Source organism: Rhodotorula paludigena (assembly GCF_050403205.1).
Source record: "Rhodotorula paludigena JCM10292 DNA, Rt_paludigena_JCM10292v1_ctg9, whole genome shotgun sequence".
NCBI lineage: Eukaryota > Fungi > Basidiomycota > Microbotryomycetes > Sporidiobolales > Sporidiobolaceae > Rhodotorula > Rhodotorula paludigena.
In genome coordinates this window covers 1-27439 of record NW_027481449.1, presented here as the reverse complement: position 1 = coordinate 27439, position 27439 = coordinate 1, and the positions used below count along the sequence as shown (strand labels likewise).

The window sequence follows — 27439 nt, the reverse complement described above, 5'->3', positions numbered from 1 at the left end:
CCAGGCACTGCTGGGTTTGCCGCACTTGGGCCGCTAGAGCATCTTCCTAAGCACAGAAGCACCGCGCGCAAAGCCGCACCCTCTTTGGGCCCAAGTCTGGTCCCGAGTTAGGTTCCATAGTCACTGATTACAGTGTTGCACACTGATCAGGCGTCATTCAGTCGCTCGTGAGCGTGGAGACTGTGAACCAGAGTAGCGGGTGGAAGAGAGAAGCGGAAGCAGAGCGAGCAGGCGATGGAACGCGGCCGTTCGACTTGGCATGACTCGACGGGGGCCCAGCGGATGCCTGCAAGCACGTTGAGCACACTCTGGCTGGCCGCAAGCGGAGAGAAAGTGGTCGACGTTGGGTGCTGCGCACTCGTCCGCACCTCGTCGTCCTCGTGCTTGCTCCCACCTCGACCTCGCCCGGGCGAGCAGCGGACACGCCCAGGAGCACGACAGGCTTGCACAGGTGAGCCTCGACAGCCTCTGCTGCGCCCGGCTCCTGTACCGCGCCCTCCACACGCCGCCGTTCGCCATCTCGATCACTCGGAATCTTTGCGCCGCCGCCCCGCCTGCTCAGCGGCTTGCGAGGCTCTGCTCGCCGGCACATTGTACAGCGATGCCGCTGTTCTACGGTCTGCCGCACCGGCGGCGTCTCTCGAGCTGTGGGCGATGCGCTTGGGGTGTGCGGAGGAGATGGGGTCCCGGCACTTCTTGGACACACACGGCGCACGAGGGGACGAGCGAGCACTACGAGCGTGTGCAGCACAGTCTAGAATGCTGATGTGTGATCTCGTCCACAGCGATCTGCGCCTCGTCGAGCCGCCGTCGCCGCTTTCCTCGTCGGCATAGGCGCTAGCGCTCGTCGGCCCTCTCCAGCGGCTCACGTCGACCGTGCGCGCTCTGAGCAGCACGCGTTCACTTTGTCGAGCCTCGACACAGCGGAGCTACGTGTCTCGACCTTCTGCGAGGTCAGTCCGCCGTATCGGTCTCCTGCCCGAAGCGGCATTGCTGCACCTCGGACCCCGCAGCAACTCGATCCAGCTGCCGCCAGACGCACTGCACGCGCTCAGGTGTGTCGCAAGCACCACGCAACACGATTGCTGACCGGTCTGGCGTGCAGGCTCGTCCCTCCCGCTCACCCACCGCCGCCTCCAAGGCGACTCCTCTTCCGCCATGCCTACCCACTCGCCGCTCCCGTCATTCCACAACTCGCCAGCCCACACCCCGCCACGCTCACATTCGCCAAACTTCTTCGGCCAAGCCCCGTCGGGCGCGGTCGCAGAGAAGGTCGCGCTCTCGTACCAGCGGGCACGGACAGCCGGCGGCGGGCCGCTGCGGCGATGTGGTGAGCTGTTCATGGCGGTGCGGATACCGCTCGGTGGCGGGTCGGGCGCGCCTGGTGCAGGGACTCGGCGAGAACTCAGCATCCCGGTTCTTCGGATTCTCCATCCCTCCCGACCACTTCCCTTCTTCTCGTCCCGACAAAAGATGAAGCACTCGCCTGCTCTCTCGCGTTACGACACCCGTGGCGGGCAGTCCATCTTCCGCATCCTCCTCGCCGTCGTAGGGACGGTCGCCTTATTTGTCGCCTGCGCCCTGTCCTCCGTCCGCCTGTTCCACAAGGCTGTCGACGTGGGCCGCCACACCAACCTTCCCTTCACCGATCCCGACACTCTCATCTTCTCGCCTGCCGAGGTCGAGCGCATCTGGCGGTGGGAAATTGCCTCCGGCCACTACCCCTCTCGCCGCGACACTGCTGGCGTCAGCTTCGATGCCCCGAACGGCGGCGGGTCCGCCTCGGGTCACGCCGCGCCCGTCAACGGCGTCATTCGGCTCGAGAATCCGGGCCTGCCCAAGCGCACCGAGGAGGACCTGCGTCGCGAACGCCAGGTCAAGGCCGAGGTCGAGCGCCGCTTGCGCGACCAGGCGGGCGTGCACGCTGCCCTCGTCGACCCGCACGACACGGGCGTCGATGTCGTCCCTGTCGGTCCCGGCCGCGCCTACGTCGAGCTCCCGCTCAAGGGCGGCCGGCAGAGCGAGCCGTACGCGCCCCGTCCCGCAGGCCGGGCCGCGCTCGATCTCGACGCCGTCATGGACCACTGCGACTTTAGCGAGAACAAATACGTGCGCGACTGCCTCGAGGTCCTGCGCGTCAACGCCGGCCTCGACACGCCCCTCCGCCGCGGCGTGCACGACTCGTGGCGCACGACCTTCGTGCCGACGCTGGACGGCGGCGCAAGCGGTGCGGGCGCGCCGAGCGAGCGCACGCGCGACCAGCTCGAGCGCTACCGGGGCAACATGAGCGAGGTGCTGAGCGCCTCGCCGTCGGCCTTCTCGTCGCTCCTCGCCGCGCGCCAGCAGCTCACCCTCTCGAGCCAGTCGTCGCCGTCGTCGTCTCGTCTCGGGCACCCGGTCTACACGCCGCACCCGTCGCACCCGACGGCCGATCCGGCGTGCGACCCGGGTTACCCACGCCTGTTCCACATCTTCTGGGCCGGCCCATTCACCGACAAGCCGTACACGGCGGCGCTCTCGTTCCTGTTCACGCAGCGCCTCGCGCTCGACTCGCCCATCGGCTCGGACCCGACGCGCGCAGACCACTCGCTGTGCCGCCCGCAGCTCTGGATCTGGATCAACCCCGGCCCGGCGTCGTCCTTCCCCGACCCGCGCGCCGAGCGCAAAATGCGCGCCGACCTCGCCAAGAACCCGTGGTCGGCGCCCCTCTTGCACGACCGCTTCCGCGACGTCGTCAAGTTCCGCCTTTGGAACACGACCGAGCAGCTCGACGGCGTGAGCGAGATGCGCGGGTGGCGCCAGATGGCCCTCTTCAACTCGGGCGGCGTCAAGTACGGCAGCGCCGACACGGCCAAGGAGGCCGAGGACCTCGCGCGCCGCAGCAACGACCGCGACGACGACCTCGAGGACGACGCCGCCGGCGCGCACGACGGCAAGGTCGCCGAGGCGGAGCGCGCCGAGCGCGCGGGCGAGGAGGGCGCCGGCGGCGACATCGCTGCGACGGCCGAGGCTGCGCTGCGCCGCGCGCGCGAGCTCTCGGCCAATGCGACCCGCGCCGTCAACGCGTCCGAGGTTGCGGCGCCGCTCCCGACCAAGCATAAGGACGCGCTGTTCGAGCGCGTCGGGTCGTCGGCGAACGAGTACGACCGCCTGTCGGTCGTCCTGTCCGACATGGCGCGGTTCGTGCTCACGCACCGCTTTGGCGGCGTCTACCTCGACGCCGACACGATCCTCCTGCGCGACTGGACCGAGCTGTTCAACTGGCACGGCGCGTTCGCCTACCGCTGGTCGCGCCTCGAAAAGTACAACACGGCCGTGCTCAAGATGCAGCGCGGAAGCGCCATCGGCCATTTCGTGTTCCGCACGGCCGTCGCTAACGGGCTCGACTTCCACCCGATGACGGTCAGTCGCTACACCAAGGACGCCAACCTCGAGGGACTCCTCCTCCGCCTTCCCGACGCACTCTTTGACCCGGCTTGGCTCAACACGTACGTTGTGCTGCTTTCGGTTCAGAGGGCTCAAAGTACGTGCTGACGGTCTCTCTCCCACCCGCAGCGAATACTACCAGCGCGACCGCCCGCCGCAGCCGTACTTCAAGCGCTTCGAGGACTTTTTCGACACGCCCAAGGAGATCAACGCGGCGCCTGTCGCGACCGGCTTTGACGGCTTCTTCAAGGGCGCGTTCTCGTACCACTTCCACAACTTCTGGTGGATCCCGTTCGACGGCGCGCGCAACTTTCCGGACCTCGGCCCGCGGTTCTACGAGACGGAGCGGGTCGCGCGCGGGCGGCTGCTCGCGGCCAAGCTCGCGGCGAACCCGCCTGCGGCGTCGTCGGACGCGGCAGAGGGCACGGGCGACGAGGGCGACGGGCCGTCGCCGACCAAGCCGGGCGAGACGGCGGCGCCGCGGCGGACGGTGCCGCCCGTGTCGCCGCGGCAGGGCGCACGCGAGGGGTACAAGTGGGGGGACGACGAGCGCGACTTTGCCGAGCTCGACTGGTCGGACGAGCGCGTCGACGAGGACGAGCGCGACCTCGCGTGGGCGGCCGTGCTCAAGCGCACGTTCGAGGCGTTTGTGCGCGGCGAGCGGCCCAACATGTATGGCGAGTGGATCGACTGGACGCGCGCGCGCGGCGACGAGGCGTACTGAGGCGGGTGTCTGCTCGCGCGCACAATCGATCCGACGGCGGGCGCGGTCCCGCGTCGATGGACATTGCTGCCCCTTGCTTCCTGTGTGCCCTTTCCTACCCTAGCGCAGTCTATCTCTCATCCCTCGTGGGCGCCACCCATTGCGGTCTGCGGTGTCCTCCCTTCGACTCGTTGCCTCTTCTCGCTGCGTACCTAGACTTTCTTGCCCTCGTTCCTTTCCTCCCTCTCTCTCGACTGCAACGCATTTCTGTATCACTCGAGCTGTCCCAACGGAGAGCCGTCTTGCCCGCTCTCTGCGGTGCGCCACCTTCACTCTCGCCTTTTCGTCTCCTGCGCGCACTCTGGATCGAGCGCTGCCAGGTGCTCGCTATGGGCGATTCTGCGACAATCACGTCGCTGCAGCAGCTCCTCGCACGCTCGTCCGCGCCGTCGTCGTCGTCTCGCTCTTCTCCTCGACGCTCGACCACCTCGTCGCCCGCTCCCACCGCTGCAGAGGGCGCAGCAGCAGGGCAGACAAGGGCAGGCTGGGGTGCTACGCTCTCGTCTGCGTTCGGCTACGGACTCGGCGGGTCGGGAGCGAGCGCAGACGCCTCGTCGACGGTTCGATCACCTTGCGCACCGCCTGCCACGGTCGCCGGCGCCGCTGGTTCTGCAGGCAAGGGGAGTGAGCGTGGACGGATACCCGTCTGGACGAATCGTGGCGAGGCAGGTCGGAACGAGGGACAGGGCGACACTCCACGGCGACTCGGACCAGGAGCGCGCAACGCCAACGACACGCGCGAGCAGGCGCTCGACGACCTCGACGAGCTTGCGCAGAGCATCCTGTGGCAGGTGCGCTTCGTCTCACGCGCTGGAGACGCATTCTTACCTCGCCCGACCTCGGGCGGCTTCCGCTCGAGTCTTGCGTGTTCACTTCGCAGCTTGACAACCCTTGAATCGACTGCAGGCTGGAGAAGATCACGTCGACCCTTCCGGACCGCTCCTCGTCCTCGCTTGCTGCCGCATCCCGCCACCGTCCGAGGTCTCGCATCCCGACTTGCTCGAGAGATTGCGGACACGCCTCGAGGCGTACGCTCAAACCGGCCCGTACTCGCTCGTGCGCATTGACCTGGCTCTCTCTCTGACACGCGCTCACGAGTTCAATCTTGCAGGTCGCGCTCGTCAACCCGACACCGCATGCTCCGGCATCCAAGCACCTCGTCTCGGCGTATCTTTCGCTCAGTCGGGCCGCCCGCAAGAACGTGCGAGCGGTGCACATTGTTGGTGGAGGTTGGTGGACGAAGGTGTGCCGTCCTTGGTCTTCCATGCTGGCGGTGTCGGTGCTCATTCTCCGCTTCCTCTCCTCCGCTTGCTCTCCTCCGCGATACTCTGCGCAGGTCCTCATCACCCTCTTCTCCTCGTTTCTCTCGACCAAGACGGCGCGCAAGCTCATCCAATCCGCAACGCTCAGCGAGCTTGCCGAGAGTCTTGGCGCAAAGACGTTCGTGCAGATCGAGTTCCCGCTTGATGTGTACAGGTGCGTCCGTTCTTTCGAAGTCGTTACTCGAGCACGCGTCCGACTGATCGTTCCACACACAGCGCACATGCGGCGAGTGAAAAGGAGATCGCGCTGCCGGATGATGCGGAGCTGCCTGGCGTCTTCGGCGTCGAGCTCGCGGAGGTGCATTGCAGGGCTCCCTCCGAAGCATCTCATCCGTATCAAGCCTGACGGTTCACATCCCCAGTTGCTGTGCGAGAACCGCTCTCGCCTGCCTGCCGTCGTCCAAGACTGTCTGAACGTCCTGCTCGAGGAGGGTGATGAGGCTCTTTGGCCTCGTAGCCCACTGTCAGCTCACAGGCATCCATTTCCCTCGCAGGTCCCTCTTCTGTCGGCATCTTCCGCCGCTCCCCGTCGGCAGCGCACGTTGCGATCCTCCACGGCGCCTACTCGCGCGGCCACCCCGTCTCGCTCTCGAAGTACCCCGACGCACCTTACCTCGCTGCGTCACTCCTCAAGCGCTTCCTGCACGATCTGCCGACGCCCATCTTCCCTCGCTCGAGCTGGGATGCCGCACGCACCTGCCCCATCGATGACGACGAAGGCGCCGTCGCCTACCTGCGCGAGCACTTCCTTCCGCTGCTCGACCCGCCGGCGCTCGCGCTGCTGCAGCGCCTGACAGAGGTCCTCTCGCGCATCGCCGCTCGCGCCGACGAGAACCTCATGACATCGTCCAACCTCGTCGTGTGCCTGTGCCCGGCGCTCATTGGCGGCGTCGGCGCGAGCTTCGACGAGATCGAGATGTGCCGCGTGAGGGGGATGGAGGTCGGCAGCATGAGAGGGATGCAGCAGGACAGGAGGGAGAAGGAGAAGGCGAGGGGCAACACGCTCGGCGGGGTGCTGCGGATGCTCATCGACCGGTCAGTGGACGCTCCTTTGCTGCCTTGTCTATGCACTGCCTTCGCCACACACGAGTGAGCACGACTGGCATACCATCAGAAGGTTACTGACGATGCTCTTTCTCGGCAGTCACGATGAAGTCTTTGCCGCTTCCGCTCGTTCGCCCGTGCATTCTACGCAACAAGCGGATGCGACTACATCGTCTCGTGTCCCCTCCCCTCTCGCCTCTCCTGTCGCGTTTGCGTCCTCGCCGTCGTCGCCTACACCCGCCGTCAGCAGTCCCTCCGCGCCCGCCAGCCCTGCCCCCTGCACCTCATCGCGCATGGCGCGCTCCACTTCCCTCTCGTCAATCGCCTCCTCGACGCACTCCTTCGCCTCGGCCGCATCACACAGCAGTCGAGCCAGCGGCCGGAGCACGCTCAAGCTGAAGAAGGCTGCGGGCGGGCCGGCGGCTGGGCGGGGTACGCTCGTCGAAGCGTTCCGGGAGGATGGCGAAGACGAGCCCGTGTTGGGGGTCGAGAAGGTCACGATCGAGGGCGTCATGGGCGGCACGACGGCGCCTGCCGAGGGCGGACCAGGTGAATGAGACGGTGATCAGTCGGAGGGCGTGTCTGAGACTGGTCTGATCGCAGTGTCTGGTGTCTGTCGCGTGCCGGTGCCTTGTTGCCATAACATGCATTCCTGTGACGTCGCATGTGCGCACTGCAGTGATCGGTGAGCTGCCGAACGGTAGAGTCCAGCCTTCCCAAGTCCAGCTTGGGAGGAGAAAAGGCCGCTCGAACCGGACTCTCGTCTCGACCAGCGAGGCGGAAAAGAAGCGATGAATGGAAGCGCGTGTTGCGAGCCAACTATGCATGAGGAAACGAAGAGATGCGAAAGTGTGAGCCCGACTAGCGGGATAGAAGGGAGGATACGACAAGGACACTGCGAGAGAACGACTGAGGGAACCAACGACGACGAATAAATAGGTAAGGCGAAGGAAAGGGAGGAAATGCGTCTATGTGCAGTGCGAAGAGAGAGAGGCCCGGCCTCGGAGGGAAACGAAACGAAACAGAGGGGCCCGGCCCCGCCCAAGCGAAACGAGAGAAAGGAGAGAGACGGCGACTAGCGCGCGTCTAGAGAGCGTAGGCGGGCTCGAGCTCGAGCGACCGCTGCGGCTGGTGTTGGCCGCCCTGCTTGGATGCGCTCCCACCGCGCGACATCATGCGCTGGCCCTGCTCGAACGCGCGGCTGAGGAAGCTCCCGCTGCGCTGCGTCCGCAGCGGCTCGTACGACGGGCGGCGCTCGGAGGATGCAGGCTGCACGGCGGCCTGGTAAGGCGGGATGTCGTCCGTCGGCGTGACGGGAAGCGACGAATCGCCCGACTTGGGGCCCGAGTTGCGGCGAGGAGGGGTCGCCATCTTGGTCGTCGCCGAAGACGAGGGTGCCGGGCGAGACGACATGCGCACTGCGCGCGACGCCTGCATCGTCTCGTAGTCCATCTCGCGGTCGGAGAAGTCCGACTCGACGTCCGAGAGCGTGCCGCCCGACGAATTGGACTCGGCGGGCGAGACGTGCGCGTGCGCTGCCGGCTGCTGCTGAGGCTGCTGGCGCGCGCGCGACGCAGACGACGACGAGGTCGAGACGGAGACGTTGGACGGGAGGCGGCGAGCGGAAGGTGGCGGCGTGAGGTAGCCCGACTGCTGGCGGAGGTCCTGCGCCGACGTCTTGCGCTGCGGCGTCGTCGGCGTCTGCAGCTGCTGCGCGTGCTGGTGGGCGTAATACGACGAGGTCGAGTACTGGCCGCGCGACGTCGATGCGACGGGTGCGCGGCGGAGGAAAGGCGCAAAGTGCTCGAGGAGGTCGGCCTCGTCCATGCGGAGGTCGTAGTCGAGGAGGAAGAGGAGCTGGCGCTCCATGAGGTTGACCTCGGCCGGCGAGAAGAGGGCGGCGTAGCGCGTCCAGTGCTTGTTCTTGGGCGACGAGTCGTTGAGGTACTTGGCAGCCGTGATGAGCGTCGCGAGGAAAACGCGGTGGCGCGTGCAGTGCATGCCCTTAGCAACCTTGGGCAGGCGCGTCCGCAGGCGGTCGAGGTAGACGAGGGTGCACATGAGTGTCGGGACCTGGACGTTCGACTTCTGGACGAGGATGGTGATGAAGGTCTCGAGGGGCGGGACGGGCGAGGGCTGCTGCTCGGCGGCAGGCTGCTGGAAGCCACCCTTGGTAGGAGTCGCCGGCGGCGAGGGCATGACGGGTGCGGGCGGCGATGCGCACTGGATGACCTCGACGGCCTTCTCAGCGAGGAAGGCTGCAGGCGAGATGCTGGTGAGCGATCACGTCCTATGCAAAGAGACTGCCGAGAAGTAACGCACCGATCATCTCCTGGGTTACCGGTGCGCGGACAAACTCGAGAAGAGCGGGGTCGTGCCACGACTTGGGGATGAGGGAGGCCGGGTGCCGGCGACCGTTGGTGTGGTAGGCAGACATGGTTGAGGAGAGACGAGGTCGACGGTCGAGAGAGTGTAGTGTAGTGGAGGCGAGGGCGGGACCTCGAGGTGGAAGAGCAGGCACCGAGAGGACGAGGCGAGGGAAACACAAGCGGAAGCGAGAGTGAGGTGAAGGAGAGAGAGGACGGGTCGAGCCGGCGCGAGACGGGTGGTCGAATGCTCGAGTTGGCTTGATGTGCGCCTGCTAGCAATGAATGGCGGTCAGCGAGGAGAATGGCGCGCGCCGGGGCGTAGGCGTCGAGATGGCTCACCGGAGGACGACGCGGGCGAGATGGCTGGGCGAGGTCGCGACAGGCGCCGAGATGGCTCGGAAGCGGTGCGGACTTTGTGTGCACGCGTGGCAATCGTCGAGTTACACCGTGTGGGGCACGAGCGGAGGCATGGCGAGGTCGAGGGCGACAAGGAGAGCGCGAAGACGCCGAGGGAACCGTTGGAGCGAGCGAGCGATCAGCGACGCGCTCTGGCATGCTCGCCCGTCACACCCGCTCGCACCTCGTCGACAGTGCTCAAGGATCCGCAGGCTCACCTGGTAGCTAGACGCGCGGTAGGAAGCGATCTGCCGATCACGGCAGGCAGGTGGGGATGGCGCAGTGACGCTCGACGTGCGAAGGTGTCGGCGTCGAGGTGACGGTCTGCTGGCAGCGCTTGAAGGCTGGGTGGCAGCAGCTAGGGCACGGCTATGGTGGTGCAGGAAGGAAGGCAAGGGACCGCAGCTCCCTCGTGGGCCCAGGAGAATCCTGTCGACCACGGCCGCCTCGAGCTGCTCCTGCTTCGGCCGCGATCGTTCTGTTCCTCGCTGCCCACCCTGCCTGCGTGCCTGCACCTGCCGTTTGTGTGGGCTCCCTGCTATCGAGCGCCCGCTCGTCGGCCCAACTCTGCTTCCGCAACGGGACGGCCATCATTGCCCTTTCCGGCGTCGAAGGTACCTGTCCGCGGCTGCGCTCGCCGACAGTGCTCTGCTCGCCTCTGCGATTGCCAGTCCGGGCTTCAGTCGCTTTGACGAATAGATGACCTCTCGCTCGAGTGGGATACAGACTGTCTCAACCGTGAGAATCGCTTTTGTCGAAGCTTGCGCTGCAATGAACCGCGGCGCCTTCCGCTTCCAACTACCTATGCATTGTTCTCCTGCTGCGTGCGACTGAGGCGGCTAGATTGCACTCATCGCGAGGAGCAGGTGGAGGAGCACAACACGGGCCGAACGCCGCCCGTCTGGAAGAAGCTCCCACTCGCAACGTGCTATTGGCTCTGCTCGTCTACGCCTCTTCGGGTAGCTATGCGCCACGCCATGTGCCGCGGGCCTGCAAATCCTCCGGGGCGTGCGGAGCGGTTCGAAGCTCGCACGTCCCGCTGGAGCACGTCTCCTCGAACCGTGTTCTGCGCGGTTGCCCATCTCGCCGCACTCTCTCTCGCAAGCCGCAACGTTTTGTGGAGATTTTTCTCTCGCTGAAAAGGCGCAGGACTTCGATCGCACTCAACGAAATGAGAGAAACGTCTCATCCGCATCAGTCCCTGTTTCATGCCTCTGTGTCCGAAGGTCTAGGGGCTTGCGTGTCGGTCCACTGGCACTCCAGTCAGGGCCACGATGTCTGCTGGCACTTCTGAGCCCGACATCGCGGGCGCTCGCTCGGCTACGACCCCGCTGGATGCTGACCAGTTCCGATCACTCCTGCTCCTCGTGCCTCGACGACTCGTGCTCTTGACGAACATGACCATCGAGAGTCCAGCCCTGCCTCGCTTGTTAGGCGGCGGACGCACGGCGGCGTTCCGTCCGTCCGGCGAGAAGCACAGGAGCCTCCCGTGCACTTTGTTCTTGGAGGCGAAATGGCTGAACCACGCGATAGAAGCCATCTCTTGCTTCCGCTCGAACGGGTCAGATGCCATGCATGTGCATTACACCCATGTCCAGACGGCCACAATGCCTCTCTGACTGTTTCGGGCCAGCCTTTGTGCTCCTGCGTGCGTGCAAGGTCCGACGAGACGGAGCCGCCTTCCGCGCTCGTCGACGAATGCTGCTTTCATTCAGCCCAGGTCTCGCATAGCCATAAAGCAGGTCCAACAACGCTCAGCAAGGCAGTAATGAAAGAACAGAGCAGGCAATACGCCAGCGCGAGAGTTGCGAGCCCGTCTCACCTCGCACGGCGCGCTAGTCCAACCGCAGCAGCGCACGTTGTGCCGGGCCTAGGACCGCGGCCGTCCAGGCTTCCAGACGCATGCGCGGGACTTTGTCAGCGATCTGCAGCAGAAGGCGAGAGAAGCGAGCCCAGCTGCCCGCTCGCCGGCCGGAGACGGTTCGGGAAGGTGCATCCGCGGAAGCGGAGGACCGCCCTTCTCGTCTGGGCAGGTCACTACAGCAGAAAGCGCAGACGAAGCTCGCTCGATAGATTGCTGGTCCCCCCTGCGAGTGATGTCCAGTGTCGCAAACTCTGTCGAAGTGAATGAGTCGAAGAGGCCAGGAGCGGCGCTATGAACGCGAGGCATGTCTCGTAAAGAACGCATGCGCGTCATCCGATGCTCGCAAGCCGTCTGTTCAAGCGAGTCTTGACGCTGCACCAGTCTTCTCGGCTGCGCAGCCGGTAAGAAAGAGATGGTTCGCCGCCGAAGACATGGACAGCGGATCCTCAGTCGCGCGCGACATGTTCCGTCTGAACGTGGCGCCGTAGTCGCCGTAGACTGTGAGCAGTGGCGTGAGCGCGATTGCGCGAGCACCTGACGCAACGCGATGGGAGGAGAAGGAGGTGGCACCGACTTTCCCGCGACGGATAATGCAGGGGCAAGAGCCCGTGCACCGTTCACCGAGAGCAGGGACGGCACTAGTCAGTGTGTCTGATGCAATCTACGGCGTTCTCAGCGGTTCGGGCGCGCAGCTAAAGGCGGGAGAGGGGGGCCGTCGAAGTAGGAAGCGGACGAGGCGAGTGTGAGCGTCACTCGCTCGCGGTTGCGGAAAACTGCGGTCGTAGAAGCGCCCTAGCCGGAGTTGCCGTAGCATCGGATCGCACAAGCACGGTCCAGAGAGGCGTGAACCAGAGCGAGCGAGTAAGTTCTGCGATGAAAGCGATGAAGCTGGAGACCCGGACGCAGAGCTCTGCGAGGTTCGCTGGAGTGCGAACAGCTCCCAGCACACCCGTTCAAAGTCTTGGGCACCACTGGCAAGCTTCCTGTCGCGCGTGTGCAGCCGAGTGTCGACGACGAGCACGACTTGGCCGCGCTCGCCGCTTTCCCTCGTTGTCCTAACTCGCTCTCGGCGCACTCGACAGACGCAGCAGACGGGTGCTGCTGCGACGCCTTCTTCTGCTCTGGGTGGACCTGCGAGTATCCCCACGCTTTTCTGACAGCTCGACACACTCGTCCTCGAGACGGGTGTCCGCTCGACCCGAAGCTCTGCAGAGCCGCCATTGGTGCGTTGCCTGTCCAGTGCATCGACCCCTGCCTCTCACGACGCTGACCCTTTGCACCGGCCACAGCTTGTTCAGCCCGACCCGCCGAAGCGGAACTTTTGCACTTGCTCGCAGCTCCTGCGCCTGCCTTCGCTCGCTCAAGCTCAAAGCGCTCGGCCTCGTGTGCTTGTATCGCTACGTTCACCAGCGCTGTGTTCACTGGCGAGACGACTGCCTTCTCCAACAACAGCCTGCGCCCGGCGGACTCCTCCCCTCCCTTTTTCCCCTTTCCCTCTCCCCTCCCATCGATGACTCTCTTCGCGCCTCTCTTCGGAGACACTTCTAGACGCACGCGGATTTTATACGATGGGCAGAGCAGGCACGACTTTCTATTTTGCCGTGTGTTGGGCCCACCCCTCGAGGGACGTTCAGGCTCTTCACCTCTTCAAAGATCGCCTCCATTCCTCTCCGTTTCTCTTTGCTGCCTTGCAATGGCACGCACTGCTCTTCACATGCGATCTGCGCCAGTGTCGATGAGAGGACTGGCGAGGGAATGCGGGCGTTCCGATCCGACTCTGCTTCGTGTTGCCGCGTCCTCGCACCGAATGTGATCTTCCTGTCCTGCTTTCCGGATGAGCGGAAAGGAGCTAGTTGGTCTAGGTCGGTACGCCGCTTCTGTTCAGCCGCTGGCAAGGGGAATCCTCGACGCCGAAGTCGGCCGCCGAAAACCCCGCCAACCCCACACTCCGCAGCCACCGGGGCCGCGCGAACCGATAATCCGCCCGCCTGCATCACTCGTCGTGGTCTGCGCCCTGCTCCTGCGCTCTTGCCAGACACAAGACATGGCTACGCTCGAGACTGTCATGAACGCTACACTGGCTGCACCGAAGCCGGCTGTCGAGGCCACTTCGGCGCTCTTTACGCTCGGCTCGACGACGACCACGACGCTCATCGCCGCCGTCCTAGGTCTTGCCGTGCTCTACTTGGCTCGCGGCAACAAAGCAAAGGGGCCGCTTCCGCCCGGCCCGCCGCCTCTGCCCATCATCGGCAACCTCCTCGACGTTCCCAAGTCCCGTCCGTGGGTCAAGTTCGCGGAATGGACGGAGCAGTACGGCCCGATCTTCACGCTCAAGATGGGTCGCAACACGATGCTCGTCATCGGACGCGCACAGCCCGCCCTCGACCTCCTCGACAAGCGCTCGGCAATCTACTCGTCGCGCGCGCGCCTCATCATGACCTCGGAGCTCGTCTCGCGCGGTCTCCGCATGACCTTCATGCCGTACGGCGACCTCTGGCGCCGCGAGCGGCGCCTGCTGCACCAGCTCACGAGCCCCGCCGCCGCGTCGTCGTACGAGCCGATCCAGGAGATGGAGAGCGCCCAGTTTGTGCGCGACATGCTCGCCAAGCCGGGCGACTTCTGGGGCCACTGCCAGCGCTACGCCGGCTCGACTATCATGCAGATCGGGTTTAATAAGCGCGCCAAGACGCCGCAGGACCCGGCCATCACCAAGGTGAGCGGGACAGCGTCGCTTTTTTGCAGCTGGACGTGCGGCTGTGCACTCTGGACCTCTCAGCTGACGGACCTGTGCACTCCCAGATGCGTGCTATTAACGAGATGATGACGAAGACCGCCGTCGCTGGCCGCTATCTCGGTACGGCCGCGCTTCCTGAGTCGCAAGATTGGTCCGGTTGCCCAACTCACCGCCTCATTTTGCAGTCGACTCGCTCCCCATCCTCAACTACGTGCCCGAGTTTTTGGCGCCATTCAAGCAGGAGGCTAGCGCAATCTTCAAGGAGACGCTCTCGCTCTTCCGCTCACACGTACTCGATGTGCGTGCCGCCTGGATCGATCCCCACTCACTCATCACTGAACGGCTCTAGCATGCAGGTCAAGAAGAACGTCGAGAGCGGCCACGATGCGCACTGCTTCGCCAAGTACATCCTCGAGTCGCAAAAGTCGTTCGGCCTCACGGACGACCAGGCGTACTTCCTCGGCGGCGCGTTGTACGGTGCCGGCTCCGACACGACCGCCGACGGTATCAGCACCTTCATCATGACGATGTGCGCCTTCCCGGACGTGCAGGCCAAGGCGCAGGCCGAACTCGACCGCGTCGTCGGGCGCGGCAGGCTGCCCAACTTTTCGGACCAGCCCGACCTCGTCTACTGCGGTGCTGTCGTGCGCGAGATCCTCAGGTGGAGGACCGTCATCGCTGGAGGACTCGCGCATGCCTCGACCGAGGACGACTGGTACAACGGTACGCTCTTCTGCTTGGCCTTCTCAGCATGCTTGCGCCTCTTTTGGTCGATTGCAGTGTCTGACTGTCTCGACACACAGGCTACTTCATTCCTAAAGGGACGATTGTCCTTGCGAACCACTGGGCCATCCACCTCGACCCCGAGGTGTACCCCGAGCCGGAGAAGTTCAAGCCCGAGCGCTTCATCGACGCCGACGGCAAGCTCTGCGGGACCAAATACGCCGAGGCGGGACACCACGCGTACGGGTTTGGCAGGCGCATCTGCCCGGGCAAGCACATCGCCGACGTACGTTCACGATTTCTCCGTCGCCTCCTTCGGTTGCGCGTTTGCAGGTCTTCCGTAGCTGACCGAGTCTTCCTGCTCCACAGCGCTCGCTCTTCATCGTCTTCACTCGCCTTCTGTGGTCCTGCACGCTCCGTCCCGGTCTCGACGCCTCAACGGGCACCGAGATCCCGATCAATGTCGACGCCTTCTCCGAAGGCTTTTCGAGCCACCCGCTCCCGTTCAAATGCCGCATCGAGCCGCGCGGCGATTGGGTCAAGGAGGCGGTTGATGAGGCGGTGGCCGAGGGCGAGGAGATGTGGGCTGCGAAGCAGGCGTGAGAAGGTCACGAGAGCGTGTATACATAGAGCTGTTTCTGTCTTCATATCCGCTGTAGCACTTGATGTTGGGTCATTCACGAGGTTATCTCTCTCACCTCCGCAAGCAGACAGACAGAGAGAGTGGCGTGAACGAGTCGAGTTGCGATTAGGGGCGTAAAAGGAGACAGACGGACACTACTGAGCGCAGAAACTCGCGGCCGGCGCGTCTACCACAGGTAGTCGTGACAAGAGGAGGACTAGCCTCGGGGGCGTGATGAGAAGCGGAGAGTCTAGCTCAATCCGCGGGATACAGAAGAAGGAAGGGAAGCCGCCGGGCCCTGCAGCTCAAACGACGGCGTGCCACTTGGTCGCGCCCTGCCCCGCGGCCCGCTTTGTGTGCGCGCGCTGCGCCCGGCTCGCGACGTCGCGGCGCACCTGGCGCGCCATCGCGCCGCCGGTCAGCGCCGTCGCCGATGCGGCCGACGGCGGCGTGTAGGCCGACGCGGCGGCGAGCGAGGCGAACTTGGGCGGCGCCGAGTCGGCGAGGTCGACCGTCTCGAGCGGGGCGGCGGCCGCGGAAGTGCTCGCCTTGGGGTTGATAGCCGTCGCCGAGCCGGACGAGGATGGGGAGGCGGCGGAGGGAGAGGCGGAAGCGTCGACCGAGGCGGTCGGCGTGGCGAGCGCGGCGGCGTTGACATACTGGCCGTTCGGGCCCGAGGGGACGAGCGTGACGGTGAGCGTGACGGGGGGGAGCTCGGCGCCGTCGATCGAGAGGTCGTCCGCGCCAGGCGCGACGGCCTTGATCTCGGCACCGACAAAGGTGTCGTCCAGCGATGCGACGGCCGTAGGCGCAGCTGCCGCCGCCTCGATGACCGCCGACGCAGTCGGCTCGCCGTCGCCGAGGGCTGCGACCGCCTCGCGGTAGATGGACGCCTGCGCCGCTGCGGCCGTGTACTCGATGTCGCGCTCGTTGAGCTCGACAGGCGCGACTGGGACGACCGTCGCGCGCTTGACGTTACGCGGGTGGTGGTGCTCGCCCGACAAAGTCGAAGCCGCTGCCGCGGCTGCCGCTCGCCGCTGGTTGAGCTTGTGGGCGCGCTTCTTGTTGGTGTGTGCGGCGCCGCGGCGCGGGACGAACGATGCACGGCGCTGACGCTCGCTGTGGTGGACGTGGCGCTTGGAGCGCGAAGGGCCAGCCGAGACGGGGGCGGTGACGGTGAGGGGAAGGGCGGTGAAGGTCTCGGGTGCGGGCGGGATGGCGCGCGCGCCGAAGAGGGAGCGGACGACGCGCGAGAAGGTCGAGAGGGTCGATACGCGGCGCGAGATGGACGTCAAGTTGATCGTCGAGTTCCTGATGCCGCCGTTGGCGCCGTCGGACGAGGTCGAGGCATCGACGACGATGGCGTGGTCGCCGAGGGAAGTAGACGGCTCGGCGCCGACTGCACGAGCGACGTTCTGGTGCGAAGCAATGTGCGCACGGCGAGCGATGGTGGAGGTGGAGCGGTGGGTAGGCAGTGCTGCGAGGAGTCGGGCGCGAAGTCAGCACTGCGCGGAAGGGCGAAAGCACACGGAAGGGACGGGCTCACCTTCAGCCTGAGTTGCGAGGAGGGCAGCCGAGGCCACGAGTGCGATGGTGAGGGACGAGGTAGAGGGAGCGCAGACCATGGTGTAGGTGCGGCTGAAGGGAGGAGGGCAGGTGGAAGGGTGAGGGTAGAGAAGGAGGGAGAGAGACGGGGGCGCGAGCGAGGGAGCATTTGAGCGGAAGCGTGGGAGTTGGCTGAGCGGGGTGCAGATGGCCCGCACGAGAGTGCCAATGCGCCCAGGCAGGGAGAAAGGCAGCGAAGCGAGCGAGCGAGCGAGATGGCGCGAAAGCGGAAGAGATGGCGGGCACGTGCACCGAAACGCAGCGAGATGGCAGCCAGGCGAGCCCAGACGCGCGTCAGAGTCTAGCGAGTCTTGAGTCTAGTTCTGTGCACCCGAGTCCAGCTGCCCTGCGTCATCGTCGTGAGCGAGAGAGAGAGAGAGGAAGGAGGGAGAGGACCGTAGACTACATTTGCCTTACCCCGACGCGATTGTATTCCAGTTGTATTCCGAGGGGATTACCTTTGCTTCAATCAACAACCTTTGCTTCTGCTCTCGGCTCGCTCTCTTGCCCGCGTTGGCTCGCATGGACTCGTCGCTGGCGTCGTCGGCGACGTCCGCAGGCGCTGGGCCCTTGCACGGCGGCGCAGGAGGAGCGTGCGCCCCTCCCCGCCGCGGAGGAGGAGGAGCCGATGTCACGCTTCCGAGCTTTGCAGCGACGTTCCGCTCGGCCGACTACGACCAGCCTCCGCCGGGCATCACGCAGCACGACTGGGCGCGCCTGGCCCGCGGCCGAGGAGCCGGCGACGGCGACGACAGCGAGAGCTTGTTGGATGAGCGCCTGCTCGACACCGACGCGCAGGGCGGGCGAGGCAGCGCAGGGCACCAGTATGCAGCCCTACAGCGCACAGGGCAGGGCGCGTACCGCCCCGCCAGCGCCTCGTCCTCGCGCGCAACCTTCCCCTCGTCGTCCTCGCGCTTCCCGTCCGCCTCGACCGCGCACACCTCGCACCCAGACGCGTCGTCGACGGCAGACACGACCACCGCAGACGACAGCACGTCCCGCGACACGAGCGACGCCGCAGACCGCACCGAGACGACGCACGACCACCTCGCTTCCGCTCGCCTCGCCGTCGACAGCATCGACGTCTCGTCCGCCCAAGCTACCGACGACGACCCGAGTCTCGTATATGGAGCTGGGGTGCTCGGCGCTAATCGGCCGGGCCAGAGAGCCGAGAAGAAGGGCGGGCAGGCGCAGAACATGACACTCCGCGAGCAGGAGAAGGTGCGTCGGACGGTCTCGACTTGATCGTGCTCGGTGGACAACTCGCTGATCTCGGCTATCCCCTTCGCAGGTCATCGACGAGCTCAAGAAGGACAACTTCTCGCTCAAGCTCAAACTCCACTTCTACGAGCAGCGCCTCGAGAAGATGGCGCCGTCGGCCGTCGAGCAGGCGCTGCGCGAGAACATCCAGCTCAAGGTCGAGTTCCAGACGCTCCGCACCGAGCTCAAGCGCTACAAGAAGCTGCTGCTCGAGGGCGACAAGGCGATCCAGCACCTCACGCGCGAGCGCGACGAGCTCCAGCGCACCCGTGGCCGGGTCTCGTCCGGCGGAGGCGCAGCAGGCGCGCGGGAGCGCGTGCTCGAGCAGCGGCTGCGGGAGCAGGAGGATGCGCGGGACCAGTGGGAGCGCAAGGCGCGCGAGCTGCACGACAAGTACAAGCAGCTCAAGGCGGGTGGCGGGAGCGGCGAGGCAGAGGTGCGTCTTTCTGCCGGTCGCGCGTCGCTTTGTGTGCGCTGACCCTGAGACCCGCCCGCAGGAGCTCCGACACCAGCTCGACGAGGCGCTCGACGAGTCGGACCAGCTGCGGCGGCAGGTCACCGATGCGCACGACGAGCTCGACGAGTTGCGCGGCGAGCTCGAGCACATGCGGCATGAGCTAGCGGATCAGGCGGACCAGAGCGGCGTGAGCCTCGAGGGGCGAAGCAGGGGAACCATCAGGCGAGAAGTCGAACGGCTGGAGCAGGTGCGTCAAGCTCACCACGTGCCCGTCGTTTTCGCACCGCTGAGCGTGCCACTGACGCGTATGCCGCTCGCTACAGGACAATGCTTCGCTCCGCTCCCAACTCTCCGCGCAGCTCACCATGCTGTCCACACGTAATGACGAGAAGGAGTCGCTCCGCGTGCAAGTTGAAGACCTCAAAGCGGATCTGCAGGCCGTCGAGAACGAGCTCGAGCTCGCGACACGGGCAGCTCGGAGGGCGCGCGGATCGCAGGGCGGCGAGGGAGACCGCGAAGAGCTCGAGCGGGTGCGGCGTCTGCTCGCTGCGTGCTTTCAGTTGTCTGAGCGAGCTGACAAGCCTCCACGCCCGTCACAGGAGCTCGACACGCACCGCGACCGCGCCGCTTCGCTCTCCCTCGAGCTCGAAGACGTCAAGACGCAGCTCGACGCCAAGGAGCGAGAAATCGAGGACCTCCTGCGCGAGATCGACGAGCGCGACGAGGTGCACCGTCAGGACGTCGAACGCGTCGCGGAGGAGTGGAGGGACGAGGTCGAGGACGCGAGGGAAAGGGAGGCGCAGGCGAGGCAGGTGCGTCGCAAGCCATCTTCCCTGAGCTATTCCCTGCCAGAAGCACTGTCGCTCATATCGATTCGTCTGTTCTGCACAGGTCCTCGAGGAGAAGGACGCCGATCTCGACGAGCTGACGGACAAGGTCGAGGTGCTCGTCCGGCAACTCGCCGAGAAAGATGCGCAGATGCAGGCGGACGAGGAGGAAGTCGAAGCGCTTACTCACGACCTGGAAAAGGTGCGTGATGTTCATCAACTCGTGCATTGCTCGGGAAGCAGCGTGCTGACGAGGCGGTGGTCATCCACAGCTCGGCGGCCAGATCTTCCAGCTTGAGGAGGAGGCGGACGAGAAGGACAAGCACACCGACGAGCTGCAGCACGAGCTCGACGCTCTCGGTCGCGAGTTTGAGGACAAGCAGGCGCTGCATGAACAGGTGGTCGGCACGCTCAAGGAGGTGAGTTGTGCTTTCCTTTCCTTCAGCGGAAGGCGCTTACCGTCGCCCGTGTGCAGAAACTCTCGACCGCCAAGTCCCGACTGTCGGAGCTCACGATTCAGCACGAGTCCGTCACGACCGAATCGACCTTTCTGCGCTCCAAGGTCGAGGACCTCGCCCTCGCGCACGCCAAGCTCCAGGAGCAGCTCCGTTCCAACGAGGGCGAGAAGCGCCAGCTCCAGGCCGACGCGGACGAGGTTCTCCGCGCGCTTCGCAAGGAGGAGGACGAGCGCGAGGCAATCGAGGGCGAGCTCGGCGCCGCGCGCCAGGAGGCGCAGCGCGCGCGAGACCTCGTCGACGAGCGTGAGCGCGACGTCGGCGACTTGCAGCGTGCGCTCAACGGCCTCGAGCGGTCCACCCGGCAGCAAGGCGAGACGGGCGTCGCGCTCGAGCTCGAGCTCGAGCGGGCGAAGCGAGACCTTGCACGGGCGGAGGAGGACGCGGAGCGGGCACGGCGAGACCTCGACGAGCGGGTCAGCGAGGCGCGAGAGAAGGACCTGCGAATTGCGACTCTGGTGCGTCGCCCCAACCAGCTCACGAACTGCGGCGAGGCTGACCTTGCACCGTGCAGGAGTCGGACAAGAAGGACCTCGCCGCCCAGCTCGCCTCGCAGACTCAGACCCGCCTCTCGCTCGCCGACAAGCACGAGCAAGCGACCAAGGTGCGTGGGCTCCATCCGTCCATGTTCTTGCACACGCTGATGGTCTCGCTTCGCAGACGCTGCGCGATACTCAGCTCGAGTTGACTTCGGCGCGTGAGCGCCTCCGCGTCGTGGAAGACCAGCTCAACACGGACCATCGCGCGTTGAGCCGCACGGAAAACCAATACCGCGACCAGCTCACCGAGCGCAACACGCTGCTGCTAACCGTGTACCAAGCCGTCGACCGCATCGCCGGGTCCGACAAGGTGCGTGGTAACGACGCAAGATCTGCACTCTCTCGCCACGCTGCGCACGTCTGTTGATCCTTGCTTGTGCTCGTCCGCAGCGCAAAGCCGCCTCGCCGACAGACTCACCCAAGCCGTTCTCCAACTTCCCCTCGTTCCACGATCGCCTCCTCGAACGCCTCAAGAGCGTCAACCAGCTCCAGATGTCGTTCGAGCGCCGCGCCAAAGAGCTCGAGAGCAAGTTTGTCGACCAAGTCCAGTGCGTCTCGCCGCTTCCTCTCAGCGATTGTCCCCCCTTCTGGAAGGTTCCGCGCTGATGCATCGCGATTGTGATGCAGATCTCTCAAGCGTCAGCAGGACAACCGCCACAAGCAGCTTGACCGGTTCGAGGCGTCGCTCAAGACGGCGACCGAGACGCAGAGGCAGTGGCGCCAGCGCGTGCAGCAGAAGTCGCTCGAGCTCGAGCAGGCACGGGTGCGCGCGTCGTAGTCTTTGCCCAGGGTACGGTGCTTACTCTTGTGGTTCGTGCGTGTGGCAGGCCGAGGTGTCGTCGCTCCAGTCGCAGCTCAACTCGCTGCGACGGTCGCCAAACCCAAACTCGCCGAACCCCTCGTCGTCGCCGTCGTCGACGTCGGAAGCGACGCTGCGGTCGCGCCTGTCTGCGGCGCAAGCGTCAACCGCGACGCTCGAGCGGCGGCTCGCGGCGACGCAGGCGCAGCTCGGGGACGCCGAGGCGCGGCTGGGCGAGCAGCGGGGCAAGTACGGGATCGCCGAGGGCAAGTGGGAGGCGCGCGTGCGCGAACTCGAGCAGCGGTGCCGCGCGGCCGAGGAGCGCGTCAAGCGCGAGCGGCAGGGCGCCAAGGAGCGGATGGAGGAGCTGCGCGGAGAGTCGAGGTGCGTGTTCCCAGCTCCAGTTCTGCTTTGCTGGCACCGGCAGGCTTTGCTCCTGCTGGTCGGCATAGAACTCGTTGAATGCGAACACTCACCGAATGCGCGTCTCGCACTCAGGCGCCTCGAGGGCGAGCTCGCCGATGCGCAACGGCGCGGCACGCAGCTGGACGACGTCTTGCGACAGCGCCAGCAGCAGCAGCAGCAGCAAGACCGCCCCGGATCGGCCCAAGCGTCGTCCTAGGTGTTTTTACTGCAGCACGATACCCTTGCTTCGATTTCCCCGATCCACCCACCGCCGTCTGTTCACGACTTCGACTTTCGCCTTCCGTTCCCTTTTCTGCCGGTCTCTTCTGACGATTTGCGCCCGGCTCGTCCGAAATGCGGACTGCGTCATACATGTGTGCTTGTACTGGTACGCGACTGTTCGCTGCAACGAACCAATGGACGTTACGAAGGCGACGAGGAGAAGAGAGGAGCTGAGCGGAAGAGACACCTTGCGCGGCGAATTTCCTCGAAAGGTAGCTGTGCTCTGTGCAGTGTCGGGAGCCTCTCGCTACCATCTTGCAGTCCTGCAAGAGAGAATCGGCCGTTGTCGTGTGCGCGCGAGCCGTTGTTCGCGAAGTCCCCGACTTGTTCGCTCGCCTTGACTCGGCTCGTGCGCCTCTCCCGTTGCCTCGGAAGCGTCCAGAGCTGCTCGGGACACGTCCCTGCCCCGCGCACTCTCCCCTCGCTGCCGTCCTTGGCTCGCTCGACGCGCTTCTCCTCGTCGTCGCCTCGTCTCGCGCTTCTGCCGATCCGCCGCGCTCCGCAGGGCCCGGCGCCCGTCCAGCCCGGCGGCCATGTGCTGCTCCAACGCAAAGTGGAAGCGCGAAGTCGTCCCCGACCACAAGGTGCGCTTCCCGCTCGCTCGCCTGCGACGGACAAAGGCTCGATCACCCCGACCACGCCGCCGACACGCCTCGAGGGGACTGGCGGGCTGTGTCGGCGAGCTTGTGGATGCTCTGGGACTCGATACCGAGCCTCGTGACCCTCGTAGCGGCGGCGAGGCGCGAGCGGACTCGGTGCTGCGGCATCGACGAACACGGCCATCCGCGCACCCGCACAGCGTCCAACAGCGTTCCTGCGTGCGCGAGGCAATCCTTGTCGATCTGGCAGCACCCGAGCGGTCATTTCCGAGCAGTAGCGTTGACGCCGCCCCTCTGCATCCCCCTCGCAGTTCGACTTTATCGACGTCCACCAGTTTCACAGTCGCACCTTTGGCTCCCGACTCGCGTGCGTCGCCTCACGCGCATCCTTGTCGAGTCTACCAGCCGAAGCTGCGCGGCTCTCGACGCCTCGATCGCAGCGGCTCACTCAGCTCCCTCGCGCAGTTACGGCTGGAAGTGGACCCTCTTCATCGTCGCCGTCGCCGTCTACATTGCCGACACCTACACCCTCATCGCCTTGCTCGCCTCGAACCGCTGGGCCGGCCAGATCCTGCAGTCTGAAGCCGCGCAAAGCGACTCCAAGTCGAGCAATGTCCTCGAGGTGCCGTTCAAGGTGCGTCCAGGGCCTTGGTCTGCGTCTGCGAGGTCCGCCACGGTTTTGTTGACGTTGAATTCCGGTCTCTACGGCTCGCACAGATCGGCAAATGGATCTTCTTCGGCTGCATCGTCTTTTCGTACCTTCTCCTCTTGTGGGAGGCGCGCAAGGCCCGCGCCATCGTCAAGTCGCGCGACATCTCGTACGCCTTCACCAACGTCATGAGCCACAACTGGTACGCCCTGAGGAGCTACGACCACTTTTGCTTCTTCTCGCAAATCGACAACTCGAAAAAGAAGAAGGACAACCTTGTGCGTGTCGCCGGCTCCCCACTCGCGCCAATCTCGCGCTGACCAATGCTTGTTTGCAGGCCTTCTTCGTCTTCTTCACTTTCAAAGGCGGGTTTCTGAGCCTCAGTCTCGACTAGGTGCCGCTCGGGCTGACGTTTCCTGCCCGCAGGCTGGAAGCGCCTTCTCCTCGCCGACGCACCTCGTCAGGTCATCAACGCCATCACTCTGTGGTCCTTCGGCAAGTCACAGCGCTGGACGACCGACTTCTCCGTCTACTTCAGCGGCTCGCTCGTCAAGCAGCTCGCGCTCGTCACCATGCTTTTCACCGTCGCAATCTTCATCATCTCGGCCCTCCAGCTCCTCGTCGCCGCCGCAATGTATGTTCCGCTCCTGTGTTACATTCAAGGCAACCTCAAGGAGTACTGTTGCCACAAGGTCGACAAGCGGTACGTTCGGCGTCTTTCGTTGCCGCAGCTTCTTCTCTGACTCGCGAAACTCGCAGCATCGCCGAGCTCATGAAGCGCAAGAACCGCCGTCGTCTCGCCAAGGAGGCCGAAATCGCGCGCCGCGAAGCTGCGGGCGACTTCCGCCACCTCAAGGACAAGTCGGGCAAGATTGTCGGCGCGCCTCGCCCGCAGCCGACGCTTCCCAAGATCGGCCTCAACGACCCGGACCTGTACTCGGACGCCGGGTCGGTCCGCGGCGGCGCACCGCCGAGCGAGAAGGGCGCCGGCGGCCCCGGTGGCTACGCCTACCCGCCGACGGTCCCGTACGGCAACTCGGTCCCGTATGGCCTCGCGCACTCGCACTCGTACAACGACTCGGAGTCGCTCTCTGGCGTCGCTGGGCCGTACGGACCGGGCCACAACCCGTACGCCGACAGCGTCACGTCAGTGGACGCGTTCGCGGCGCACGGCCAGCCGATGGGCTACGCCGACTCGACCTCGACGCTCCCGCTTCCCGGACAGCACTATAGTCGCGCGCCGTCATACCGCACGAACCCGAGCACGCGCGACCTGCACGACCCCCCTCCTCCCGCCGCCGACGACTCCCCGCAGCACTTTGGCGAGCTCGACTTTGACCCTCGTCATGCGCGCGCCGGCGCTGCGACGCCCGCGCTGACAGGGCTCAACGGCTCGCTCGCTTCGCGCACGGGTGCAGGCGCGCCAGTCGACTATGCGCCGCCGTCGCGGCAGAACCTGTACGAGCGCGCGGCAAGGCACAACGCCGTCGAGGCGCAGCAGTCGGGCGAGAGCTACCGCCTCGGGTCGGACGACTACGGGTACGGCGCGCCTGCTGCTGCCGCTACTTCTGCGGCGTACGCGAGGGGCGCGGGCGCGAAGAGCGGCAGCTACGGCGGGGGAGGGTACGGCGGGTGGGAGGAGAGCGGGCCCGCGACGGCGTACTACGCGGACGAGCGCGCGCCGTCGCGAGGGATGTACAGGACGCCGTCGGACGCTTCGAGCGCGAGGGGCGGCACCGGTAACGGGGGAGGAGGGCTTGCGGGAAGGGGCGCGTATGGTGGATACCGCTGAACGTGGCGGCGCATTCTCACTCGGCACGGCGGACAGGCTGGCTCCCGTCCCTGTCGTGACCCGTTTGCCCTTGTTCTTCTCACCCGTGTTGTCACCGTTCATACACAGACCCTCATTTGCCCCCGTTTCGACTTGTAACCGGTATCTCGTCTCGTTGTGCGCTCGCGCTCGCGGTACTGCTCGAATCGTGCAGTTCACAAAGAAGTGTTACAGCGAGGCAGAGCATCTCTATGCGTACAGCTCGAGCGGCGTCACCTCAGACCGACACCCCGCTCTTCGGCTCGCTCGACCTGCGCATCTGCAGCGCCTGCCCGTCCTCGGCTCCCTCGCGCTTCTCGTCGTCCGACACTCCGTCCTCGCGCAGCTCGTCGCCACCGTTGATCGCGGAGAAGTGCGTCGAAAGGAGGAGGCCGCACGCGATCCACTCCATGAGGGTGCCCATGCAGTGCTCGCCGGCGAGGAACGTCGAGGAGAAGCCGGACGAGCCGTACGCGTCTGGACTGACGTCTGTGAGGATGCTGAACGCCGGTCAGCGCGGTTCTGGGCGGTGAGCGAGGAGAGAGGGGGGACTTGCAGCTGAAGGCGGGCACGAGGATGCCGAGGATGCCGTACACACCGCGCACGGTGAGGAAGGGCCAGGTGAAGGCGATGAGGAAGAGCGTGCGGTCGCGGCGCTTGCGCCACATGTGTAGGCAGACCGCAAGGTGCGCTTGCACGATTGCGAGGAAGACGGCCGTGCCAGCGACGCCTGCGGTTCTCGAGCGCGGTCAGCTTTGCGGCGCATTGGAAGGGCAAGTGCGGGTACTCACGAAGGCCCTTTGCCTTGTCGAGCTTGCTCTCGTGCCGCGGGTCTTCCTGGTCCATCGCACCGACCATGTAAGACGAGCCGGTGATGATGAGGGCGTTGGCGGCGATCAGGGCGTAGTGCACCGAGACAAGCGGCGCGCGCAGATGCATGCGGAACTTTTCGCGCCGTGGCGTGCCCTTCGGGATGCGCGGCTCGAGGTAGGACGCGCCAAAGCGGTCCTGCATCCAGACGACGAGGAAGCCTGCGTAGTGTTTCGGGTCAGCCGACAAACTGGCAGAGCGCGTTTGGGCGCTTGCGACGTACGATAGGCACAGAGGATGAGGGAGAAGTAGCCCTCAGCCGCAAAGACAAGGTAGGCAATCAAGACTGGTGAGCGAGAGGTCAGCTCGAGTGCTCACGGCTTCGAGGCTCCAGGTGAACACGCACCGTTCACCCTCTCGCCTCCGTCTTCTCCCTGCCACTCCATCGAGGCGAATGCGACACCGAGCGCCATGCCAACGAGGCGGAAGACGACATGGGTGAAGACGAACGAGTACCGCGATTTCCACAGGATCGCCTTGGTCGCGTACAGGTAGACGAGGAGCACAAAGTAGACGGTGTACGCAATGAGGAAGAGCACGGCAGGGACAAGGTCGGCGGCGTGGACCATCGTGGGTACGGTCGAAGTCCGTTGGCGAAGGGCGTGTCACTGGCGCGCGGAGAGGGCGGCAAGCGGGAGCAGAGCAAAGCAGTGCAGTGCCGGGTGGGCTCGGCGCCGCATTGGCCAAGCCAAGCGAGACGAGAGCAGCGAAGCGAGCGAGCGAACGAAGGTGCGAACAAACGTGCGAGCGTGTGGGGCGCCCCCTGCCACGTCCCACGAAAGCGCCTAGCACGGGTTCCACAGGCACCGGAGGCTCGTGCGTGCTCTCGCGCGCAGAGGCAGCCTCCGCGTGATGGCACTCGCCCGTATCTGCGGAATATCGAGACGGTACGGCGGGGGCGGTGTGTTGCGCCCAGACGAGTTTCCTCGAGGCGAACGCAACTATCTCTCGCTACTGCGGTAAAGACAGATCCAAATAGAAGTCTTACAACTATGGGTCAGGTGACTATAGCTGGAAGAACGACGAGAGAAAGAAGAAGAGAGAGAGGGAGCGACGGGAGGGAGCGACTACACAAACGGGGAGGCGGGCAGGAAGGCCGAGACAAGCCGTCAAGGCTCACCCAGTCTCTCGTGAGTCCGGAAGAGGTAGGCGGACGGGCGACCGACGCGGTGGAGCAAGGGTCGAGGTCAGCCGAGATCGCTCCGGGCTTACATCGCCCCCTTCGAGCGCACGGAACGGGTGCTCACTCAGCTAGTTGATCCCAAGTCCCGCCATCCGTCCACTAATGGTCGAGGGCGGGCCGCCGCAGGCTGAGTCGTTGTCGTTGCGCCACGGTGTCAGGCCGAGGCTCGAGCGCGAAGGACGCCGGCTCCGCAGCCGCTTCCGCGCCTGCTCCTCCTCTTCTCTTCCCCGCTTCCCTTAGATACCCAGACTAGGGTAGGGGCCAGCCAGTTAGGGGGCCAGTTAGGGTACCATCAGACTTAGGGTTAGGGTTAGGGTTAGGGTTAGGGTTAGGGTTAGGGTTAGGGTTAGGGTTAGGGTTAGGGTTAGGGTTAGGG

The 27439-nt window shown here is 65.3% G+C and overlaps 8 protein-coding genes across 8 annotated transcripts; 5 read left to right on the top strand and 3 right to left on the bottom strand.

The window, feature by feature from the left end:
* Positions 1–1158: 1158 nt before the first annotated feature.
* On the top strand, positions 1159–4150 carry JCM10292_000853 (uncharacterized protein; the record flags this gene model as incomplete). Its single annotated transcript, XM_076647371.1, has 2 exons — positions 1159–3488; positions 3556–4150. The coding sequence occupies 2 exons, from the start codon at positions 1159–1161 to the stop codon at positions 4148–4150; spliced, it is 2925 nt and encodes a 974-aa protein (XP_076506906.1).
* Positions 4151–4518: 368 nt separating this feature from the next.
* JCM10292_000852 (uncharacterized protein) lies at positions 4519–7112 on the top strand (the record flags this gene model as incomplete). The annotated part of the gene is made up of 8 exons (XM_076647370.1): positions 4519–4980; positions 5096–5245; positions 5301–5432; positions 5526–5665; positions 5728–5809; positions 5874–5943; positions 6006–6546; positions 6656–7112. The coding sequence occupies 8 exons, from the start codon at positions 4519–4521 to the stop codon at positions 7110–7112; spliced, it is 2034 nt and encodes a 677-aa protein (XP_076506905.1).
* A 529-nt stretch (positions 7113–7641) lies between these two features.
* Positions 7642–8992, bottom strand: JCM10292_000851 (cyclin family protein; the record flags this gene model as incomplete). Its single annotated transcript, XM_076647369.1, has 2 exons — positions 7642–8813; positions 8878–8992. 2 exons carry the CDS (start codon positions 8990–8992, stop codon positions 7642–7644), a joined length of 1287 nt encoding a protein of 428 aa, XP_076506904.1.
* A 4257-nt stretch (positions 8993–13249) lies between these two features.
* Positions 13250–15244, top strand: JCM10292_000850 (cytochrome P450; the record flags this gene model as incomplete). Its single annotated transcript, XM_076647368.1, has 6 exons — positions 13250–13897; positions 13984–14038; positions 14104–14216; positions 14275–14641; positions 14722–14927; positions 15011–15244. The coding sequence occupies 6 exons, from the start codon at positions 13250–13252 to the stop codon at positions 15242–15244; spliced, it is 1623 nt and encodes a 540-aa protein (XP_076506903.1).
* A 324-nt stretch (positions 15245–15568) lies between these two features.
* JCM10292_000849 (uncharacterized protein) lies at positions 15569–16888 on the bottom strand (the record flags this gene model as incomplete). The annotated part of the gene is made up of 2 exons (XM_076647367.1): positions 15569–16740; positions 16810–16888. 2 exons carry the CDS (start codon positions 16886–16888, stop codon positions 15569–15571), a joined length of 1251 nt encoding a protein of 416 aa, XP_076506902.1.
* A 502-nt stretch (positions 16889–17390) lies between these two features.
* Positions 17391–21887, top strand: JCM10292_000848 (uncharacterized protein; the record flags this gene model as incomplete). The annotated part of the gene is made up of 14 exons (XM_076647366.1): positions 17391–18089; positions 18160–18564; positions 18626–18832; positions 18909–19115; positions 19185–19397; positions 19477–19614; positions 19685–19831; positions 19888–20385; positions 20442–20531; positions 20588–20776; positions 20857–21014; positions 21094–21229; positions 21294–21649; positions 21764–21887. 14 exons carry the CDS (start codon positions 17391–17393, stop codon positions 21885–21887), a joined length of 3567 nt encoding a protein of 1188 aa, XP_076506901.1.
* Positions 21888–22485: 598 nt separating this feature from the next.
* Positions 22486–24992, top strand: JCM10292_000847 (uncharacterized protein; the record flags this gene model as incomplete). The annotated part of the gene is made up of 7 exons (XM_076647365.1): positions 22486–22536; positions 22863–22918; positions 23017–23185; positions 23269–23478; positions 23538–23565; positions 23627–23903; positions 23960–24992. The coding sequence occupies 7 exons, from the start codon at positions 22486–22488 to the stop codon at positions 24990–24992; spliced, it is 1824 nt and encodes a 607-aa protein (XP_076506900.1).
* Positions 24993–25248: 256 nt separating this feature from the next.
* On the bottom strand, positions 25249–26449 carry JCM10292_000846 (uncharacterized protein; the record flags this gene model as incomplete). The annotated part of the gene is made up of 5 exons (XM_076647364.1): positions 25249–25499; positions 25609–25740; positions 25802–26041; positions 26104–26166; positions 26227–26449. 5 exons carry the CDS (start codon positions 26447–26449, stop codon positions 25249–25251), a joined length of 909 nt encoding a protein of 302 aa, XP_076506899.1.
* Positions 26450–27439: the final 990 nt, after the last annotated feature.